Raw genomic sequence first — 22,800 nt, 5'->3', positions numbered from 1 at the left:
GTGAACTTTATCTCGGTCTAAGAACGGAATTTGAATGGTGGAAGGGCACTGGTTGCAGGAGGCCTCATTACGGAAAGCGCACCTCGGTTTAAGAATGGTTTCGGTTTAATAACAGACTTCTGGAATGGATTATGTTCATAAACCAAGGAACCACTATATCTGACTTTTAGAAGACATCTTAAGGCAGCCCTGTTTAAGGGAAGTTTTTCCATGTTTGATGTTTTATCATGTTTTTAATCTTCTGTTGGGAGCCACCCAGAGTGGCTGGGGAAATGCATCCAGATGGGCGGGGTGTAAATAATATTATATTATATGATGATGATGATGATGATGATATGGGAGTATTTGCCCCTTGGGAACCAAAGACTCTCCCAAGCCCCTTTCGGTTCTGTGAAAATCTGTGGTCCATCACTAGCATTAAAATGTTTGGAGACACAAACTTTTCATATCTCTTTCTGAACATTGCATATGGTAGGAAATCAAACCAATCTGTTTTGCAAAGAGATCACTGGCAGGATGGTCTCAGCCTACAACTCAAAGGAGAATAGTCCTGACTCTTTCTGCTCCCCTCCCAAACGTCTAGCTCCTGCAGTGGTCCAGGGAGCAAGCAGAATGCGGTCTGACAGCTCACACCAGACGTGTGGCACCATTAGTGAAATTGCAGCTGGTGCTGCAGCTTCTAGCCACTGTGGTTGGAAGCCAGGCTGTTAATGTTACTGTAACAAATGTTGCTTCAACATTGCCTTTTGCGGTTTTGCAATTACAGATTCAGTAGCCGCCAACTAATAGGGAGTGGAAGCTTCTAATATTCTGGAGGTGAATCACAGCCATTTTATAGGCACTGGGGAGAAATGTGCAATAAATCAGACAGAAAATGGCCTCCGCTCTAGGGCATAAGATCGGTTGCTTTTTGTTGGAAAAGTAAAATTGGGCTTTTATTGGAATTCTCCCTGCAGTACTACAAAGCCCCCACACCATAAATTCACCGCATTGAGAGACAAATGAGCAAAGTCTGCTGAATCCTCATTGTGTACGGCAAACTACTTTGCCATCTCCATTGCTGCTCTAATCTACAATCGACATTAAAAAAGTTTGTGATCCTGCCTTGCTTGATCTGTTTCTAACATGCAGACTTGGGTCCCCTTTAAGGGAAAAAAAAGATGCTAGTTCTCTGTGTTACAGACCCTCCAAGTGTGCTTATATTCCAGGGATAGTTCTGGATTTACAGAAGCCAAGGAGATAAGTTACTATGCAACCTTTAGAAGACATCTGAGGGCAGCCCTGTATAGGGAAGTCAGATGGGTGGGGTATAAATAATAAAATGATGATGATGATGATGAAGGAATAAAACATCCCTATTTTCACTGGAGAAATGTTGGAGGGTCTGGTATTAAATACTGGAAAAATATGTTGAAATGTAAGGCTGAACTCATAATTTTTGAATATCTGAGGCTACCAACTGTGTTGATTCATAGTTGCTGGTCACAGAAGGCGTATGGTGATCGTGGGAGATTAGCCTGGCAAATTTGGCCTGTGCATTAGTCATACCCCAAGAGCTGTGGTATGTAAGAGATGTAACCACCTTGTCCAGAAACAAGCTTTATGAATGACTCATAGAAGAGAGCTGGCAAAGAAAGAACACATTATTCTGGGAATGGCTCAATCTTCCTATAAGTTTATATCACTTAGTGTGTGTATTAGGGTTATAACAGTCTTACAACTTCATGTTCCTATAGCTTAGTTAGATAAACTATTGCCTAAAAACAAAGGAATGAACTGTCATTTCCATATTTGGGGGGAAAAGGTCACCCCGAAACCAATAAATCAATTTTTGTATATGTAACTGTATAATGTATTATGTAATAGGCACAGCCTGGACAGGAAAAATAGAGGTTGCAATTTTTGAAAAACTTCTTATTGCTTAGAATAAATTGAGGTTGCAGTTTGTCTTTGTCTCTGCTGCAAGCACCATAGAGTTCCCACATCGCTTTGATTGCGCATTCTGTGCACTGATTACTTCTTGTTATCTGGTCTATGGAAGCCTGTTGCTTCCAGTGATTCTCCAATACAATACATTACAGCTGTCTAGGAAGTTCCAGACAGCTGTAAAAGTTCTAAACAGTTCCACAAAGTTTTTCAAAAGTGCTAATATACTTATGTAGTAATGTTACATACATGCCGGTTCAAACTTTTCATTTCAGGGTGACCCTTTTTCGCAACTGAGAACAATTAGTCCCTTCTGCAAGGTTTCTGAGCAAAAATTCATCCCTTTACATTATAGGAAATCCTTCTTGAAAAAGTTATAAACCTATTGTGTATGCGTGTGTTTATAGATATGGGATAGCTTAAGGGTAAAAGACCCCTGGATGGTTAAGTCCAGTCAAAGGCGACTATGGGGTGCGGTGCTCATCTTGCTTTTCAGGCTGAGGGAGCCGGCGTTTGTCCACAGACAGCTTTCTGGGTCATGTGACCAGCATGACTAAACCTCTGGTGCACAGAGGACCGTGACGAGTGCCAGAGCGCACAGAAATGCCATTTACCTTCCCACCACAGCGATGCCGATTTATCTACTTGCACTGGTGTGCTTTTGAACTGCTAGGTTGGCAGGAGCTGGGACAGAGCAACGGGAGCTCGCCCCATCGCAGGGATTCAAACTGCTGACCTTGCGATCGGCAAGCCCAAGAGGCTCGGTGGTTTAAACCACAGCGCCACCCGCATCCCTTATACCTATGGAAACATGCATGAAAGATGACTGTTACTTGTAAGGAGGGGGCATGGATGATAGGGTGATGGTGACAATTCAGTCTCAGTGGCAGAGGGGTTTAACTGCGTGCAAACAAGCAGCACTGTATAGCCACATTGCACATCATGCACAATGCTATCACGATATTGGCATGGTCTGTTTCATGAATATCTTGCTAGTTTGCTGCTTGAAATCTGCCCATGCTTTTCCTAGTACTGGATCTGTTGGAGAGAAGATTAAGGAAGCTTTTGTTGAACCAAATCAACCATCTGGCTCTGTATGTTTTCCCCTGACAGTGGCTGATATGGAATGCTTCCTGGCATTTCAGCAGCAAGGGCTACCAACCAGAAGACTGTGCTTGCTGGTGCACATTCCCAGACCCTTATGGTATGAGAGAAGCCACCAGCTCTCTGCAGCACTCCAGATGTTACTGGACTTCAGCTCCTGTCAGACCAAACCATCATCATTAGGGATGATGGAAGTTGTAGCTCACCAACCTCTGGAGAGTCACACCTCACAGCTGTGAGGTCTTCTTGCATCCCATGAACGGCGTGTAAAACTAGGGATTATGTGCACTCACACTTATCCTACTGACCGTCAATACTGCTTGCACAACAGTTGTCCGATTTCAACGGGACTAAGTCTGGATCTGGCCGGATAACAATAAATTCTGCACCAAGCTCAGTTCCGTAATCAAATTGGTAGTGGAGAGGCAGTCAGAGATGGGTGATCCACCTTCCTCGACCATATTTTGAAATCAAAAGCCCTGCTAAGTCAGCTTTGAATCGTTTTGCTTTTGCCGAATGCCGCCTGAACTGCCCATTTCAATATTCACTATTCTTCATGCCTATAACCAAAGGGCCGTGTTGTTGCTCGATAGCTTGTGGACTGACTGGCTTCTACATTCCTGTAGTTATGACTAGAGCATGTAACCTGGTAGCTACACTCCTTCTATTACTTGTCTGTAGTCGGAGAGAAAAAGTGTTGTTGCCAAGAAATCATCACGTGATCTACTGACTCTCCGCTGGGACGGGGGGGGGGGAAGGCGAGGGGCTGGAGGGGAACAGATACAACTTTGTGATTTTATTATAAGGCGACTGGGTTAATATTTCTAGGTGAAGCAAGGTAGTATACCGAGTTCAAACATCTGAAGAGGGAGGTTAAGGAATCCTGAGTGCGGGGTGTAAGGGTTATTCTGTCCTGGGGCAGTGCAGACGTCGTCTGAGGCAGGGAGCAGGAGAAGAAAGGACACATTGTGACCCAGTTCCAACACCTCCTGTGTATACAGACGGAAGAGCTTAGCCTGCAGAGGAACACGCACAGAGAAGAAATGGGGGTGGGCACGGGGGGGGGGAGAGAAAGGGGAGGCGAGAGTTACAGCATCGTACTTATATAAACAACCCCCAAAATTGTATAAAACATTAGCGCAAAGTTGCACAGCATCAAGATATAGGGGTTTTTTTGTAAAAGAGAAATGGGGGGGTATATACCTGTATATGTATGTGTATATATATATATATACACACACACACGTGTTTGTGTGTCTATATATATATATATATATATATATATATATATCTAGGGAGAGAGAGAGAGAGAGAGAGAAAGGCCATGTGTGTGTTAATTTTGCTTCATAAAATAAAGATTTAATGCTCCAACGTTCCACATTAAAAGACACACACGTACGCACAACACAACCCCTTGCCTCCCCCCAGAAAATAACATTTATGTTTCTTATTAGCCAGAAAACGATCACACTCCATGAGCTTTTCAAGATTATGATTGTATAATTATGTGAAAACATGAAAATGAATTCAATTAAAAAGCTTTAACATTCAATTTAGGAGCTGGTTAGCAAAACTATGCAGATCTCCCCCCCTCCTTTTTTTCTTTTTCTCTTTGGCTTGCTTCCTCCCTTCCCCTCCCATTTTCTCCCCGCAGCCTGTCACCAAATGGGGCAATGAAAAAGATTTAACAAGCCGCACTGAGAAAAATGAAAATGAAATAAGTATCAAACAGCAAGAGGCGTATGTTTGATTAAAATCGGCTTTGATGCTAAATGGAGGCGTGGAATCAGTGAGGACCATTATCTAAGCTTGTCATCTCTCCCCCTGGTTTCAGAATATCAGTCCTTTGTGTAGGGTGGGTGGGTGTGTCAGGCTCACCAACTCTATGGTGCTGAGGTCTTCACAGCCCCCTAAATGTCCACTGGGACAAGGCTCAGCCCCGCAATCTTGAGGGAGCAGAAGAGGCCTGGTGGGAAGTCACCTCAGGCTGCGTGACCATTTCCTGGTGCTGTGAAACCTGGAAGGAAGTTGTTCTGGGGCAGCAGAGCATCGGGAGATATTGCGTGGACCAGCGTGTACTGGTGTACGAATTTTGCATTTTTTGAGACTATGGCCATCTTTGGCCAACAAACACTCCGATTTGGGAGCTATGGTAGAAGATTGAGATTTCTATTCTATTCTATTCTATTCTATTCTATTCTATTCTATTCTTATAAATTAAGTTATGTGAATCAGCACTACAAGAAAGAAGTGTGGGAGTAACTTACATGGTCTATGTTTCCTAAATCAGCTTCAGCTCAGGGGAATGGATTTTAGGTGATATAGGTAAAAAAGGTAAAGGTACCCCTGCCCATACGGGCCAGTCTTGACAGACTCTGGGGTTGTGCGCTCATCTCACTCTAGAGGCCGGGAGCCAGCGCTGTCCGCAGACACTTCCGGGTCACGTGGCCAGCGTGATGAAGCTGCTCTGGCGAAGCAGAGCCGCACACGGAAACGCCGTTTACCTTCCCGCTGGTAAGCGGTCCCTATTTATCTACTTGCACCTGGAGGTGCTTTCGAACTGCTAGGTTGGCAGGTGCTGGGACTGAGCAGCGGGAGCGCACCCCGCCGCAGGGATTCGAACCGCCGACCTTTCGATCGGCAAGTCCTAGGCGCTGAGGCTTTAACCTTTAGCGCCACCTGCGTCCCCCTGCCACCTGCGTCCCCCTGCCACCTGCGTCCCCCTAGGTGATATAGCTACCAGTAAACCATGCTTGGATGATCACATCTCAGTTTATTACGCAGAGATATGCCTGACCTTTTTTTTGCCTGCGAATGTGGCTCTTTTGTTCTTCCTGTTGCTACGAGCTGCAATAAAATGGGGGAAGCCTCTAATTAACCATAGTTTCTCATTCCATCCGAACCAAGAAGCTATGGTTATGGCTTCAGAACAAGAGAAGCTATTGAACCAATGTTTTAAGTTGGTTCGTTTAATATCCTGGCTTGTTCTGAACCTGGTAACCACAGTTTCCCAAGTTTGAACAGAACAGGAAACTATGGTTTAATTGGAAGCTTCCTGGTTAAATTGTGGCCTTGAGCAACAGCAAATATGATTGTTGGGAGTATGTTTGTATGTGTGTGTGTGTGTTTGTGTGTTTGTATATATATGTATATATATATATATATATATGTTGTATATATATATATATATATATTCATCCAAGGCTGTCTCACTTTTTTATTTCTTTTAATTTATTTTAAAGAAGACTAACAAAATATTCAAAGAAAGAAATTGGATTGTTGAATTGTTGGAATACATTTTATCCAGAAAAATCTTAGCATGCTTGAACTAAATCCTGGCCCACTCCTTTTGGATCAAGGATTGATCCATATAGCCTACAAAACATGACAGAATATGGTAGCATTCTATTACTGTGTTTTATTTATTTTTAAATTTAAACCATACCTAGTTCCAGCCCACCAACAGGCTTTCATGGTGGCATACAAACTTAAAACTACAACACAAAAGGATAAAACACAAAGAGAAACATCTGCAACAACATTAAAAATCAAGAAATAACAGCTGCCAATTATAAAACAATAGGCCATCATCTGCCCACATAGAAACTTTTTTGGTTTTGGAAAAGGTCTGTATTCAAGCTTTTTGGGGGGAAGGAAATGCCCAGGAAAGTCCAGCATCTCTGAAGAAACCATCAAGAATGTGTCTTCGCAGGATTTAGCTATGTGAGCTTGCTATGTGGGTAAGTACAGGCAAACAAGGGCTTTTGATTTACTGGAAAAACTATGATGGGCATAAAAGAGGTGGCACCAGTCATGCTGGGTTTAAGTCAGAGAGCCTGGTACGCAGCATACTGACATTACACATTTTGACATTCACATGTATGCATTTAAAGGTAAAGGAGCCCTGGATGGTTAAGTCCAGTCAAATTTGACTATGGGGTGTGGCACTCATCTCCGCTTTCAGGCCAAGGGTCCCGGTGTTTGTCCGTAGAAAGCTTTTCCGGGTCATGTGGCCAGCATGACTGTTATTCTAAAGCAGCAATGCAGCAGCAAGCAAAGGCTATAGCAGCCAAGTCTGCTGCTTGTGGCTGGAAAGCCAAACAGGATGTGTGTGACTGTTGCCATGGAAACAAAGGGGCAGTCCATTCTGTACTGAGCACCGGATGTTAGCTCAGTGTGTGTCATATGACCTGTACAGGATGTACATAGGTGGAGTTTGAAGTTTCTCTCTGTTTGTTGAAGAGAGCGGACATGTTTTCTCTATATGACTGCTGAAGACAGGAATAAAACATGTAGATACATTTCTGTCTGTGTCTGATTCCCCTCCCTGGGGATATGCTGGAGAGCAGGGAGGAGGAGAGCAGTTGGTGTGTTTTTCTCACAGCCTGAGGAAAATCGCCGGAACGGACCTCGTGTGTTTCGCCTGCCGGGAGTCGCCGGAGGGAGGTCAAAGGAATTCAGCCGGTGCCTGGAGAGATAGGCACATACCTCTGACCGGCCCTGAATTCTGACATTGGTAGCAGTTGACGGTTGTTACGATCCATGGAAGTCTGCAGAAATAGGAGCAGAGCTCATCCCTCTCCATGGAAGCCTGAGATGGAAGCTGATTCTCTGCAGCTAGAAGCTGACCAGAAGAAGCTGAAAGCCAAGCTACGGAGCCCAGGTATGAGATTTTCGGGCTTAAGAGTGTGAATGCAGATGGATTAATTCTCTGCTTCATGGGAGCAACGTTTGGGAAAAACAGCTCCGAGAGAGAAGAGTCTGCATTCCAGACATTCCTGTGGTTTTTCCTGTCCAAGGAAAGGAATGTGGTTGCTTAGCAACGCAGGCCAGTTTCAAGATAAGGGCTGGAAGTCGTGTTTAGACTAGGCCCTTACAAAGGAACTGTTGGAAGGGGACTTTCCAAGCGGCCAGTGTTATTGCTGCCAGGTGCACAGAGTGTAAACAAGCCAGCTATTGGATTTTAGAGGCTTGTGTTTGAGAGTCAATGCAAGGACTCAAAATGGATGCCAAGAAGGGGGGAGGCCTGCCTTCTCCAACCCTTTTGACCAGTGACAATTATGCATCTTGGTCTATTAAGATGAAGGCTTTGCTGCAGAATCAGAGACTGTTTAGGGTGATTGAGAACCCCATCCCTGCAGCACCAACGCCTGTTTGGGAGTCACAGGATGTGAAGGCCAGAACCGCTATAATTCTGTGCGTGTCGGACTCTCAGCTTATTCATATACAAGATTTACCGCACGCGAAAGATGTTTGGGACACGCTGAGAAGGACACATCAGAGAGATGCAGGTTCTTCGGCGTTGCTGTATTTTGAAAAGCTGACTAACCTGAGGCTTGCGCCTGATGGAGATGTTCAAGCGCACCTGACGGAAATGAAATTCCTGCGTCAGCAGATGGTGGAACGCAATTTCCATCTGGATGAGGAAGTGTTTTGCTTCATGGTGATCAACAGCCTGAATCGGACTTACAAAACGGTTGCCAGTCAGCTGGGGTCTCTCCCAGCGCAAGATCTAACGTCGGACAGGGTCTTTGCCGTGGTTCTGAACGAACATGACAGACTTGCCGCCCTGGAAGTCAAGGACAGGGGGAGGGAAGAACGGAGTTCTAACACCCCCACTGCTGTAGCTACTGGAGGAGACGCCGTAGCTTTAAACGTTGTCCGATGCCACAATTGTGGACAGACTAGGCATCCTCAGCGGAACTGCAGGAAGCCACGTCAGAACAAAGGAGCCAAGGGAAGCTCCACAAAGTCTGAGGCGTCAGGCAGAAGTCATGCCAAGTCACAGGCGAAGCCTGCAAAGGCTTTGATGTCCCTAAAAGCCACACCACAAGTGGGGAATTCCTTCATTTTAGACACGGGAGCGACGGTTCACATGACCCATCGCAGGGATTTGTTTTCGTCGTTTAAGAAGCAAAGCTTCGTTGTACAACAAGCCAACGGTCAAGAGCTGGAAGCCACCGGAATTGGGACTGTGTATCTTAAAAGTCTGAACTTGACTATAAACGATGTTTATTTGGTTCCAGAGTTGAAGTACAATCTGCTCAGCGTTTCGCAGATTGCCAAGAAGGGACTAAAACTGTCCTATGATGATCAACACTGCGAGATCTACAAAGATGGAGAGTTGTATCTTTCTGCCAAAGAGAAAGATGGACTGTATTTGTTGACTTTTGATCAAAGTGATTACATGGAATGTAATTCTTGTGATTCTAACATGATCTCTTTTGCAGGTGTAGCTGAGAAGAGCGCCAAGCAGGTCACCTCGAGGGTCGACAAGGCATTTCAGCGGGTGTATGCTGATGTGATTGGTCCTTTAGCACCATCTAGAGGCAATGCAAAGTATTACCTAATATGTGTTGATTCTTTTACAGGTTTTGTCTGGATTTATCTTTTGGAAAGACCGAAAGAAGCCTTAGAAAGGTTTAAAGAGTTTTGTGACAAGGTTAAAAATATGCATGATGCTGACATAGATTGTCTTTGCACAGATGAGAAGCCAATTTTTCTCTTACAGGATTTCCAGAGGTTCCTGAAGAAGAAAGGGATAAGACACAAACTTGCAGCTTCCGAAGAAGCTTGGAACAGATGTGTTTGTGTTAGGGTGAACAAAGAATTGCAAAAGGGAATGCATGCGCAATTGCTTAGTTCACATCTGCCACATGAGTACTGGGCTGAGTCACTAATGTCATTTTGTTACACGTGGTTGAGAAAGGTTTCAAAAGACTTGGGATGTTCTCCTTTTGAGAAACTGTTCCACAGAAAACCTTCTGTTGCCCATTTCAAGGTTTTTGGGTCTCATGTGAGAACAGAAGCTCCAGGTGGAGTAAAGAATGTCAGAGGCATTTTTGTGGGTTATGAAAAGGGTCTCTACAGAGTAATTTTGTCTGAATCTGGTAAGGTGATTCTCACAAAATTTCTAGAGAGTGCTCCTGAACAGGAGCGAGTGATTGTTCACACATTTCCCACAGGTGATGATGATGATTCTGATGATGATGATGATGAGTTTGATCTTATTGAGTTCAGTAGTACTGATGATGACAGCGATAGCTCAGACAGCTCAGTTGTCACAGTCATTGAGAAGAAATCTCACACAATGACTAGACCCTCAGAAGAGGAGGATGAACCACTGATTAAGCTTAGTACTGGTTCTCCAGAGAGTTCAGAGGCTGAACCAGAAAGCAAGGGAGAGCAGCACCTCTTACGTAGGTCTGAGAGAGCAACGAAGGGTGTACCACCCAAGAGGTATTCAAAAGAGTTTGCCAACCAAGCTATTGCATGTGTTGCTGTTGTAAAAGACCAAGGTCAAATTGAAACTGTGTCTGAGTCGGAGACAAAGGCACAACAGAGAGTTGCTAACCAAGGTAATGCAGAAGCACTCATTCCTTGGAAGTCACACAACCAGAGAGGTACATTGGTAAAACCAATGGCGGGTAGTTCCAAGGGTGGAACTGAAACAACAGGGGAGTGTTATACATATAACAACTGTTTGTTTTCTTCTCTGGATGACGCTTTGCTCGCTGCACGCATTGATACTTTAGGGGGAGTATGTTATTCTAAAGCAGCAATGCAGCAGCAAGCAAAGGCTATAGCAGCCAAGTCTGCTGCTTGTGGCTGGAAAGCCAAACAGGATGTGTGTGACTGTTGCCATGGAAACAAAGGGGCAGTCCATTCTGTACTGAGCACCGGATGTTAGCTCAGTGTGTGTCATATGACCTGTACAGGATGTACATAGGTGGAGTTTGAAGTTTCTCTCTGTTTGTTGAAGAGAGCGGACATGTTTTCTCTATATGACTGCTGAAGACAGGAATAAAACATGTAGATACATTTCTGTCTGTGTCTGATTCCCCTCCCTGGGGATATGCTGGAGAGCAGGGAGGAGGAGAGCAGTTGGTGTGTTTTTCTCACAGCCTGAGGAAAATCGCCGGAACGGACCTCGTGTGTTTCGCCTGCCGGGAGTCGCCGGAGGGAGGTCAAAGGAATTCAGCCGGTGCCTGGAGAGATAGGCACATACCTCTGACCGGCCCTGAATTCTAAACCGCTTCTGGTGCAATGGAACACCATTTACCTTCCCGCCGCAGTGGTACCTATTTATCTACTTGCGTTGGTATGCTTTCGAACTGCTAGGTTGGCGGGAGCTGGGACAAAGCAATGGGAGCTCACCCCGTTGCATGGATTTGAACTGCCAACCTTATGATCGGCAAGTCCAAGAGGCTCGGTGGTTTAGACCACAGTGCCACTCACGTCCTGCCCTGTATGCATGTAGATCTGATCAGTGCATGGAGGTCAGCAGTGGTACCAGCAGAGGCAAACAATGGATTTTACAGTGGTACCTCGGGTTACAGACGCTTCAGGTTACAGACTCCGCTAATGCAGAAATAGTACCTCGCGTTAAGAACTTTGCTTCAGGATGAGAACAGAAATCGTGTGGTGGTGGCACGGCAGCAGCGGGAGGCCCCATTAGCTAAAGTGGTACCTCAGGTTAAGAACAGTTTCAGGTTAAGAACGGATCTCCAGAACAAATTAAGTTCTTAACCGGAGGTACCACTGTATTGATTTACTGAGAACTGGTTTGGGATTTATTTATTTTTAATGGAAAATGGCAGGAGACAATTTAACTAAAATTAGATGAAATTCCTCCACTGATTAACCACACATCTTGTGTCATCTGCAAAGGGTTCATCAGGCCTCCATTGATACTTAAACGACTTTCTCATAATTCTTTTCTATGATAAAAATGGGTGGATGTCACTAGACTGGAAATGTTCCCGATTCAGGAGACTGTGACTTGTACCACTGAAGATGACTGCATCAGGATGCTTGCAGTTCGCTCTCGTGGGCTGAATAGGGGGATGTGGTGAGAGAATCATATCATAGCTAGATTTTACAACCAAATCTTTCTTGCTGCATGCAAGCACCGAGCACAGCACTGCAAAGGTCCACAGAGTTACCTGCTAGCATTGGCTCAGTGAAATGCTCCTCCACACTTAAGACTTTGGGACTTGGGTGCACAAAGAAGCAGTCGCACCATTGCGTCACCTGTCCTTACAGTCAAACTACATTCCACACACTTTCAGGGGTGTACAAGACCCAGTTGTAACAGGACTTTGCCTCCTTATGGCAGGCCATTTCATTTACATGGTGCTGATTATTGTCCTGCCTGGTAGTGATGTACCGTGTCAGGGTTCTGCTGTGGATTCAGACCCCTCTGCAACTCCGAGCATCCTTTTTTGAAAACATGGCAAAGGCAACGCAGCCATGATGTCTCTAATGGGCCCAGAATTGGCCTCCTCAGTCACTTACGGACTCACTGTTAAACTGTGTTTATGGAAGACAATCTTACTTGGCTATGAGTGATCGAAGAAGAAGAAGAAGAAGAAGAAGAAGAAGAAGAAGGGAACCCTCATCTATTCAGCCTCTTGTGGACTAAATGAAACCCACCCTTCCCATATAGGCCACACACTGCAGGCAAACAAACATGACCTTCAACCAGCCCTGGATTGTATGGTTCTGAAACAAAATGGCAATGATAAGCAAGAATAGATTTACAATTCAAGGTGTGAGGAAGAGCGTGGTGTTCAAATTCATCCACAAATCGAAAGTGTCACAAACAATGCATCGTACCTGTCGTAGAGGAAGACTGATCTGTTTCAGGAGAGCTTTCACTGCCATCTGGAGCTCCACGAACAGTTGAGTTGGACACTCTGTGGAATGATCCATATTTTCCATAGATTCCGAGCCAGAAAGACTTTGGATCCATTCCCACTCCTCTCTGTATACGGAGTGAAGTTTAAAATTAGAAATACAACAAAAGTTCACTGCACAAGGAAGAGTTTACTGTACGTATGTTTGGGCTCTGTTGAAGTTTTCGTTCTCAGATAGTAAAAAGATTTCTAAACTTATAACAGGCCCTATTGCTTGTGGTTAAAAAAAGGGCCAACTTTCTGATTTCATTCTCGTCGAGTGCGCATATCAAGCCGGAGACTTCTTTACCAAGGTCTTAATAATAATAATAAAAAAGCCTTTGAAACATTTCAGCTTTCTTTGACAAGAGGGCTGTTCCATGTTTCTATAATCTTTTCGCACACACGCCTTGGGCTACGGTGGCATTTTTCCAGGGGTCTCCGTTTTCTCATCAGGCATTTGATTTCTAGCACTGAACATAGCCAGCGAAAACTGCTTGGATTTTGGTAGGCACATTTCATGTCCAGGCCCCCTCCTTATGCATGGGCAAGGAGGCAGCCTTGCCTGTGATTGTATGGAGAGAAAGCAGGTTGAGGTACACATCTGGTCATTTTCCATGAAGAGTTTGGATTTGATACCCCGCTTTATCACTACCCAAAGGAGTCTCAAAGCAGCTAACATTCTCCTTTCCCTTCCTCCCCCACAACAAACACTCTGTGAGGTGAGTGGGGCTGAGAGACTTCAAAGATGTGTGACTGGCCCAAGGTCACCCAGCAGCTGCATGTGGAGGAGCGGAGTCACGAACCCGGTTCACCAGATTATAAGACTACCGCTCTTAACCACTACACCACACTGGCTCTCCATGTTTCTGAGCCTGCACTTATTGATGGGCGAGTGGGAAGGAGGCATGCCAAAGTCGTGGGTGGGCTCACTGGGTGCCCAAGAGCTCAGCATCTTCCTTCCAGACCCATTTATGGCTTTGCTTACCACCCCGCCCCCTCTGATCACAGTGAAGGACTATCCAGTCATTGGGTGAGACCAGTTGAACAAAATAACACAACACGATGGCCAATAACAATGGCACTAAACACTATTGATAGACTAATACAAACGATCAGAAATTGCAGCCAAAGTCTCTAAATCTTCTTCACCAGTCACGGTGGAATAATTCAAAAGTTTGAGATATACATAATCTGTCACCAAATACTGCCGGAACAGAGTTTCCAGATAACCAATCTGTTTCGTTCAATGCTTCATCGGTCAATCTTGATCAATTCTTCATCAGCCAGACTTGTAAGAATTAATATGATAAGGATGCAGTTCAATTTCTAAACAAGCATATTCTGATCCAGAGCATATTTTCTACAGTGTTTATATTTACTTACGTGTAAGATTGGCTTGTTAAGAAATTGAACTGCATCCTTCTCACGTTAATTCTTACAAGCATTGAATGAAACAGATTGGTTATCCGGAAACTCTGTTCTGGCGATATTTGGTGACAGATTATGTATATATTGAACTTTTGAATTATTCTACTGTGACTGGTGAAGAAGATTTCGAGACTTTGGTTGCAATTTCTGATCGTTTGTATTAGTCTATAAATAGTGTTTAGTGCCATTATTATCAGCCATCGTGTTGTTATTTTGTTCAGCTTGTCTATATTGCAACACAGGGGTCTGCTTACGGATTGGGTGAGACCAAGCAGGAAGTCAACCTCTGCCCCTGAATGGCTGTGGGATCCAGGTCAATTGGTTTACCTACTTTACATCACAGACAGTGAACAGGTGTTGTAAAATTGGTCAGGTGAAGGGATAGTGCAGGTAAAGGATTTTGGCAAGTACCCTGGGGAGACAGATGGTTGAAAGGTTTCCCTGGATCAGTCTCCCAGGTGCAGAGGGCTTGTGGGCAGGAGACAGAAGCCCTTTGAGGTTGAACCAACTCAGTGATGAGCATCTGGGAAGATGTGTGTGTGATGATAGGGACAGGATACTTCAGGAGGTGTGGCTAGGAGGAGCACATGTTAAGGGCGGGAGAATCTGTCCATTTCTACTTTTCTCCATTTCCCATTTTTCCCATTCAGTCCTCCATAATTCCACATCAGTTCATATTTTTTTGTGTTGGTATCTATATCTATGCCTATATCTATATCTAAACCACTCATGAAAATTCATCAGTATTTTAGTGCGAATTTCGCCTGATGTGCACATTTCTGTGCTAAATTTCTGTACTAAATTTTGCCTGTTTGCCCCCTTTCCATGCAAAGCGGTTTCCTCTGATACCATGCTTCTTTTGGTATGTTATTTTCACAAACATATGCATTTTAATTGACACTTCACCCTAGTATCTACACTCTTGTACAAGGCACATGACTGGAGAACTGCATTGCAAAATTCAGAGAGGTGAGAATTTTGAAGGTTGGCTGTGCTTTGGTTTGTGTATTCCTAAGTCTGCCCCTGTAAATGTAGCTTTGTTTGGGAAATATTCTGTGATCCCACCTAGCAAGAATGTGGATGGGGAACCAGCTGGGAACTTCTGCCATGCTAGGTAAAAAAAAGGTAAAGGTGAAGGAGCCCTGCATGGTTAGGTCCAGTCGAAGGCGACTATGGGGTTGTGGTGCTCATCTCGCTTTGAGGCTGAGGCAGCTGGCGTTTGTCCACAGACAGCTTTCTGGGTCATGTGGCCAGTAGGACTAAACCACTTCTGGCTCAATAGAACACCATGATGGAAACCAGAGCGCATGGAAACAGTGTTTCCCTTCCCGCCACTGCAGTACCTATTTATCTACTTGCACTCGCGTGCTTTCGGACTGCTAGGTTGGCAGGAGCTGGGACAGAGCAACGGCAGCTCACCCTGTCACAGGGATTTGAACCGCTAACCTTCTGATTGGCAAACCCAAGAGGCTCAGTGGTTTAGACCACCGCACCACCCGCATCCCTTCTGCTATGCTATCCTGAAGTTGCACTGCTATACATATTTGGCTGCCAATAAACTCCATTGACAACAATGAAACTTACTTCTGAGTTGACATGCATTGGATTGCAAGTCTGCAAGTATCTTGGGTGTAATAAAAAAAATCTATTTGCCGCTTTATAAAAGTAAATCTGAATGGTAATTTCAAGTTCACTAGCATGCATTTAAAAAGTTCAGTGAACTAGTTCGGTTTAGTAAGGTAGGAACTGGAGCTGGAGTTTAACTCCTGCCTTTGGTACGGATTCTTTGGCACTGTCTCTGCTGCTTTCAACTTTATTTCCCTGTGTGTGAAATGCCAATTAACCCTATACCCGTATTCTCTATTCAGTGGGGCTCAATCCCAGGTACCTGGGTCAGCAGTCCCCAAAGGGCTAACTAAACACTAGGTAGGGTGGAAATATTCTTTCACTTACCTGGACACATTGCTGTTGTCTCGGATTTTAACATGACAAAGAATGTTGGGCAGCTTTTGCAGCACCAGGACTTTTATCTGGTCCACCGAGCTGCAGAGTTTCAGGTAGCCTAAATAGAGGCCAGGAGCCAGGCGCTGTTGGCTCCTTCTGTGATAGGAAAGAGTGTCCTGTTGCAGAAGAAGAAGAAAGAGAGAGAGGAAAGGACCCTCCTTCAGCATTGGCCTAGATAAACTTTTTGCAATTGCTGCCCTAGAAAATGATTTTTTTAATAATAATATTTTATTCGTTTTTCCCATATAGAAAGTTACATTTGTTACCCAACAATTATATTCCAATTCAACGAAACTAGTGGCTTCCCACTCACCCAGCATCCATGTTTATAACCCAAATCACATACAATTGCGTTTTAAGATTCCGTCTTACCCCATTTCATCCCCACTAAAATGTTTCATAATATATTCTGCTGTTTTCTTACATTTTGAACCCCGCTGTGGTCTTTGCATATGGGAAATAGCTTTTCATATAGAGATTCATATAAGAGATTCTAAATCTGTATCTTTTATCAGTGCCGTCAATTTTGACATTTTCCATAGAAAACAGGTTTAAAAAAAACAGACGATGATATTGCAGGAAGAGTGTGTATGTGTATAGTGGTACCTCGGTTTTTGAATGCAATCCGTTCTGGAATACCATTCGGTTTCTGAAGTGTTTGAAAACCGAAAACTCAACAACCAAAAGCTAGGCCTCGGGGTATTGCATTCAGCAGAAGCCGCGTGGCATGTTCGACTTCTGAGGCGTGTTCAAAAACTGGAGCATTTACTTCCGGGTTTATGGTGTTCGAAAACAGAAATGTTTGTCAACGGAGACGTTCGAAAACCGAGGTACCACTGTATGTGGTTATATATATATATATATCTCCCTGCCTCTTGGGTTCCACTTTCCCTCCAATCACTGACTTTGGTACAGCAGCTACAGACATGCGCTTTTTGCTTTTGTTTCTGAAAGATCCATTGAAGTAAGCTCTCAAAATGAAGTGTGGAAAGGCTTGTGTATTTAAAAGTAATTTTTGGTGGAACTGCTATTGACAGGACTTGCACGAACAGTTGTATTAGAGGGAAAATAACATGTGGAGGAGAGGGGGCGGGCCTCCATGTGTTCAAGGGTGTGTGGAGATCAGGGGCGGGACCAACGAATTGCAATCCCGAGCCCTATAAATCTGTTGATTTGTAGACTAGTGTTCGAGTGTCCTCTGCACAAAGGTGTCCATCTTGCACCGATTGTTTTTTTTGGGGGAGGGGGGCTCAGCTAATGCAGCAGAAGGAATCTGCCGGCACATTCACAATGGCTCCTTGTCAGCTTTGAGCCATGTATTTAGAACTGGAAATGATCCTAGACCTGTTGAGTTAAGTGCCTAGCTCTAAATGAATGAGAAAAGCATTCTAATTAATACATGGAAGATCCAGCACTAATTAGTCTCCCACCCCACCGCTTCAGCGTTAGGATGGAAGCCAGTTACAGACAATCCCACAGTAGTGTCCAATTAGCTCAGCTGCCAGGTACAGAAACTCATGGCTAAGAGTGTCTTTTTCGTCCTTGCTAATGTTCTCTGTTCTCCTCAAGCGTATAAACTAGTCCCTCGATATTTGCTAAGGTTGACAGGAGGGGGCCAACAGGAGAAAACTGGAAATGCCACCAAAATTTGCTTTAAGCACAATTTCGGAGGTGAATTTGGAGGGCCCTGCTGAGGTTAACTATCTGAAGGAACTTAGGGAAGAGGACTTTTACTTTCCTGGGCTCCATGATCATTGCAAATGGTGACAGCAGTCACAAAATTAAAAAATGCCTGCTTCTTGCGAGAAAAGCAATGACAAACCTAGACAGCATCTTAAAAAGCAGAGACATCACCTTACCAACAAAGGTCCATATAGTTAAAGATATGGCTTTCGCAGTAGTGATGTATGGAAGTGAGAGCTGGACCATAAAGAAGGCTGATTGCCGAAGAATTGATGCTTTTGAATTATGGTGCTGGAGGAGACTCTTGAGAGTCCCATGGACAGCAAGAAGATCAAACCTATCCATTCTGAAGGAAATCAGCCCTGAGTGCTCACTGGAAGGACAGATCCTGAAGCTGAGGCTCCAGTACTTTGGCCACCTCATGAGAAGAGAACACTCCCTGGAAAAGACCCTGATGCTGGGAAAGATGGAGGGCTCAAGGAGAAGGGGATGACAGAGGACCAGATGGTTGGACAGTGTCTCGAAGCTACCAACATGAGTTTGACCAAACTGCAGGAGGCAGTGGAAGACAGGAGTGCCTGGCGTGCCCTGGTCCATGGGGTCATGAAGAGTTGGACACAACTAAATGACTAAACAACAACAAGAACAACAACATCTCTTAAAGAGAAGTCCCAGCAAAGGAAGAATGGATACAAAAACTTATAGAATATGCAGAAATGGCGAAACTTACCGGAAGAATAAGAAATCAAGATAACAAGCTTTTTATGAAAGAATGAAAATGGTTTATTGAATATTTACAAATAAATTGTAAATAGATAAAAACATTAGCAGGATTATTGGAATAACCTGCAGTATCATAAGAGTATATATTTACAGTAGACAATTGCCATATTTTTCGCTCCAAAAATGCACCTGACTATAAGACTCACCTAGTTTTTAGAGGAGGAAAGGGGGAAAGCTCTGTATTTTTGAGGATTCAACTCACAGTTCTGCAGCTTCTTTAGGAAAGGAAAGGGAGCCGTTTCTACCAGTTTCCAGACAGATAATCTAATCCGCCAGTCACATGTCGCTGGGGAAGCAAACAGCCTCCGTCTGCAGAACATTCAAAAATGGAGGCCTGGGCAAGGGGGTGGGGCTGGAACGGGAGCCAGCAATTGACCACACATTCGCTCCATAAGACGCACAGACATTTCCCCTTACTTTTTAGGAGAAAAAAGTGCGTCTTATGGAGCGAAAAATACGGTAAATAAGTTAAATGAATTTGGATATGCAGAAGATATTTTTTAAAAATAAATTTAATGAACCGCAGAAAGCGGGGGAAGGAAGTCAGATTTTGAAAAGTTAAATTGATTGTAAAACTAATGAAATGTATGAACTTGAAAAGTATAAATTAAAACTTAAAAAAGAAAGAAAGTAGTTCTTCGCACAGTGCATAGCTAAACTATGGACGTTGCTCCCACAGGAGGGAGGTTGGACTGGGTAACCCTTGGGGTCCCTTTCAAATCTACAATTCCATGAAAGAGGTAGTGGCGGCCACCAGCCTTTTTGGCTTTATAGGCAGATTAGACAAATTCACGGAGGAAAAATGGCTCCCAGCCATGATGGCTGTGTTCTACCTCCACTGCCAGAGACAGTGAATTCTTGCTGAATTCGCAGGTCGACAGAGTGCTGTTGCGCTGAAGTCTTGCTTGTGGGCTTCCTGCAACCATCTGGGCAGTGCCTGTGGGAACAGAATGCTGGACCACATCAGCCTTGGGACTAGGTGGGCCTTTGGCCTGATCAGGCAGGGATCTTATATGCTTATGCCGTTCTCACTGTTAATTTTAGCATTTGAGCCTGGATAGCTCAGTTGGTTGGAGCGTGGTGCTGATAATGCCAAGGTTGCAGGTTCGATCCCCATTTGGGACAGCTGCATATTCCTACATTGCAGGGCGTTGGACTAGAGATGATCCTCCAACTCTAGAATTCCATGATTCTATGTAGACTCAACGGAACTTTTTGGAGAGCCAGGAACCCATGACCTTGCGAACAACTGCTCTATGTGGTGGTCTACCAAATCTATGCACAACAACCTCTCTCTAGCCACTAAAGAGTACTATAATGACTCCACCTACCCAGGCTAGCCATTGGCTCTCCTCCGCAGGAAGGGTTGTCTAGAAAGGCTTTCAGCTCAGGGTGGGATCTTGCTCGGCCAATGATAGCCTTTACTGGCTCTTTACCGAATGTCTGCTGTTGACTTGGCTCTGGTGTCAAGATGACCCTAGCAACATTTCCCAGGGGGACAGAGCGATTCTCCACACGCCCAAGTTGCCAGCAGATGTTTGCCTCAAACAATATAAAGAAGCGATCTTTTTGAAAGTCTCACTGAAAGTCTGCACAATTTCTCAGGGGCACCTCGTACATATTTATGGAGTGTATGAATACAAACTGATTGGCATCTCAGTATTGGCAAGGTGTGGCTCAAGCTAGGCTTGAAGTAAAATGCTTTGTGAGCCCACGCAGCCAAAGATTGGGTCTAGAAAATGTTGCTTACATTTCAGCACCTGAAAAGCAGAAGCATCATTCTTCTAATTCAGGGTTTCCCAAATCTGGGTCCCCAGCTGACTTTGGACTACAACTGCTATCATCCCTGACCACTGGTCCTGCTATCTAGGGATGATGGGAACTGAAGTCCAAAGTCAACTGGAGACCCAAACTTGGGAAATCCTGCTCTAGTCAGTGGCTCCAAAAGCTGGAAGTGAGTGATACCCTATTTTTAAGACCATTTCCCTTTCAAAATCAAGCCTTGACCACTTGAAATGCCTTCCTGGATCTCCTGTCCTGTGTATCTTTTTCTATCCTTTCTTCTTGGTTGAGAATTAAAACTGTTTCTACATATTATTTGCACCCCAAACTCCACTCAGATAACCTAAATTCTTCCACAAAGACCTTCATCATGATAAGAGCAGATGAAATAATTGCCTAGGTGTACCGACAGAAAAAGGGCAACATACACTTCAAACGTCAGAAGCAGGAGATGGGCAGGTGCAACACTGGAATGTGGTGAAGAAATTGCCCCCTTCCTCCATGCTTGGGTACCAGGTGGCAGCTAAGTTAGTGCATGGGCTTTTGATGCCACCCAGTGGCAGTGGCTTACAAGTGTCAACAACTGCAGTCCATCGAGAGCTAAAACATTCTGGAATAAGATGCATGCTGATTGAGCAATGGACATCTAGGTGATTGGCCAATTGCCAATTTTGGATGGGGGACGTGGGTGGCGCTGTGGGTTAAACCACAGAGCCTAGGACTTGCCGATCAGAAGGTCGGCGGTTCGAATCCCCACGACGGGGTGAGCTCCCGTTGCTCAGTCCCTGCTCCTGCCAACCTAACAGTTCAAAAGCACATCATAGTGCAAGTAGATAAATAGGTACCACTCCGGCGGGAAGGTAAACAGCGTTTCCGTGCGCTGCTCTGGTTCGCCAGAAGCGGCTTAGTCATGCTGGCCACATGACCCAGAAGCTGTATGCTGGCTCCCTCGGCCAATAAAGCGAGATGAGCGCTGCAACCCCAGACTTGGTCACGGCTGGACCTAATGGTCAGGGGCCCCTTCACCCTTTACCTTTATACTCATGAAGGAGCAGGTTTGTTGTCCAGAGGTACCCCTGTGGCTAAGGCTGTCTTTGGCCAGCTTCGGTTGGTAAGACACGTACATCCATTTCTGGATCAGGATAGCCTAAACCAGGCTTCTTCAGCCTCGGCCCTCCAGATGTTTTTGGCCTACAACTCCCATGATCCCTAGCTAGCAGGATCAGTGGTCAGGGATGATGGGAACTGTAGTCTTAAAACATCTGGAGGGCCGAGGTTTAGGAAGCCTGGGCTAAACCCTGTCATCCATGTGCTGGTGACCTCCGGATTGGATTACTGCAATGTGCTCTAGGTGGGGCCGTCCTTGAGGCTGACCTGGAAACTGCATCTAGGGCAAAATGTGGCAGCTCAGTTGCCCACTAGGGAGGGGAGTTATGCTGCTGCCAAAGCAACAGCACTGCCTACCAATTAGGTGCCAGGCTGAATTCAAGGTTGGGTCCAATAAACCTGAAAGATAGCTTCATTCCCTACATATCCAACTGGTCACTGTGTTTTGCAGGGCAGGGCATCCAGCATATGCCATTCTCCCAGGGGGTCTGTTCCGCGTGGTATAAAAATTGGGCCTATAGTGTGGTGGCACCTGCCGCTTAGAAGTCTCTCCAATGCACATTGGGCAAACGCCTTCTCTATGGGCTTTTTGGCATCTGCCAAAGAGGTTTAACTTTCAACTAGCTTCCTAAAAGCTTTACCCCAGGGTGGTCTCTGTCCTGGATCTGAATTGATTTCATGCATGTGTTGTTGTTTTAAACTGTTTTTATATCCAGAGTTGTTGTTTTTTAAAAAGTATCTTTTACATGCCATTGTTTGCTACTGTTTTTATATATGTTGCAGATCCCTTTGAGAGGGCTTAGGGGAAGCGATCCGTAAATGAAATAAACACATTATCAAAACCTTTTGCAAATGCCACTTTGCAAAAAAAAAAACCCTGCAGCGCAAGCTCGCACTGGTCTGCCGCTGCTATTCTCAAGGGCCCAGTTTGCCAATCCCCTAGAAGCTGTGGTTAAGAGTCCTCAGCCCTATGGAGAAAGTATCCAATAAGCAGATCACTGGGTACTGCTCCTTTTTGTGCTTGGAAATACAATGCCGTTAAAACTCCTGAAGACAATTGGTCCACGTCAGACTGATGTCAGGGAAAGTCCTGGGCGCATCAGCCCAACTGGCTGCAAAACTTTGCTGCCAGAATAAAATCAGCCACCTAACATGAGCCACTTTCCATTCTTGCAACACAAGTATGTTTATGATCAGAAAGAGAACTCCAAGAGGGCTGGCACCACCCACTGGCATGTACTTACCGTAACCAGCGTCTATAAAGCAAAAGAAAGCATTAGGGGCGCAATAGATAGGGACGTGG

General features: G+C 44.8%; 1 protein-coding gene across 4 annotated transcripts in view; it reads right to left on the bottom strand.

Annotated features, from left to right (window-relative positions):
* The window catches only part of ANKFN1 (ankyrin repeat and fibronectin type III domain containing 1), a 218,257-nt gene that overhangs the window by 18,928 nt on the left and 176,529 nt on the right, over positions 1-22,800 (bottom strand). For all 4 annotated transcript variants that reach the window (XM_079965373.1, XM_079965372.1, XM_079965375.1 and 1 more), the window contains 3 exons: positions 16,092-16,258; positions 12,649-12,796; positions 3,878-4,046 (listed from right to left, as the gene is read on the bottom strand). In XM_079965373.1, the coding sequence (XP_079821499.1) occupies positions 3,878-4,046; positions 12,649-12,796; positions 16,092-16,258 (484 nt within the window). The remainder of the gene's footprint in view (positions 1-3,877; positions 4,047-12,648; positions 12,797-16,091; positions 16,259-22,800) is intronic.

This window comes from Podarcis cretensis (genome assembly GCF_951804945.1).
Source record: "Podarcis cretensis genome assembly, chromosome: 2".
Classification (NCBI taxonomy): domain Eukaryota; kingdom Metazoa; phylum Chordata; class Lepidosauria; order Squamata; family Lacertidae; genus Podarcis; species Podarcis cretensis.
This window is presented reverse-complemented; position numbering and strand designations above follow the sequence as displayed.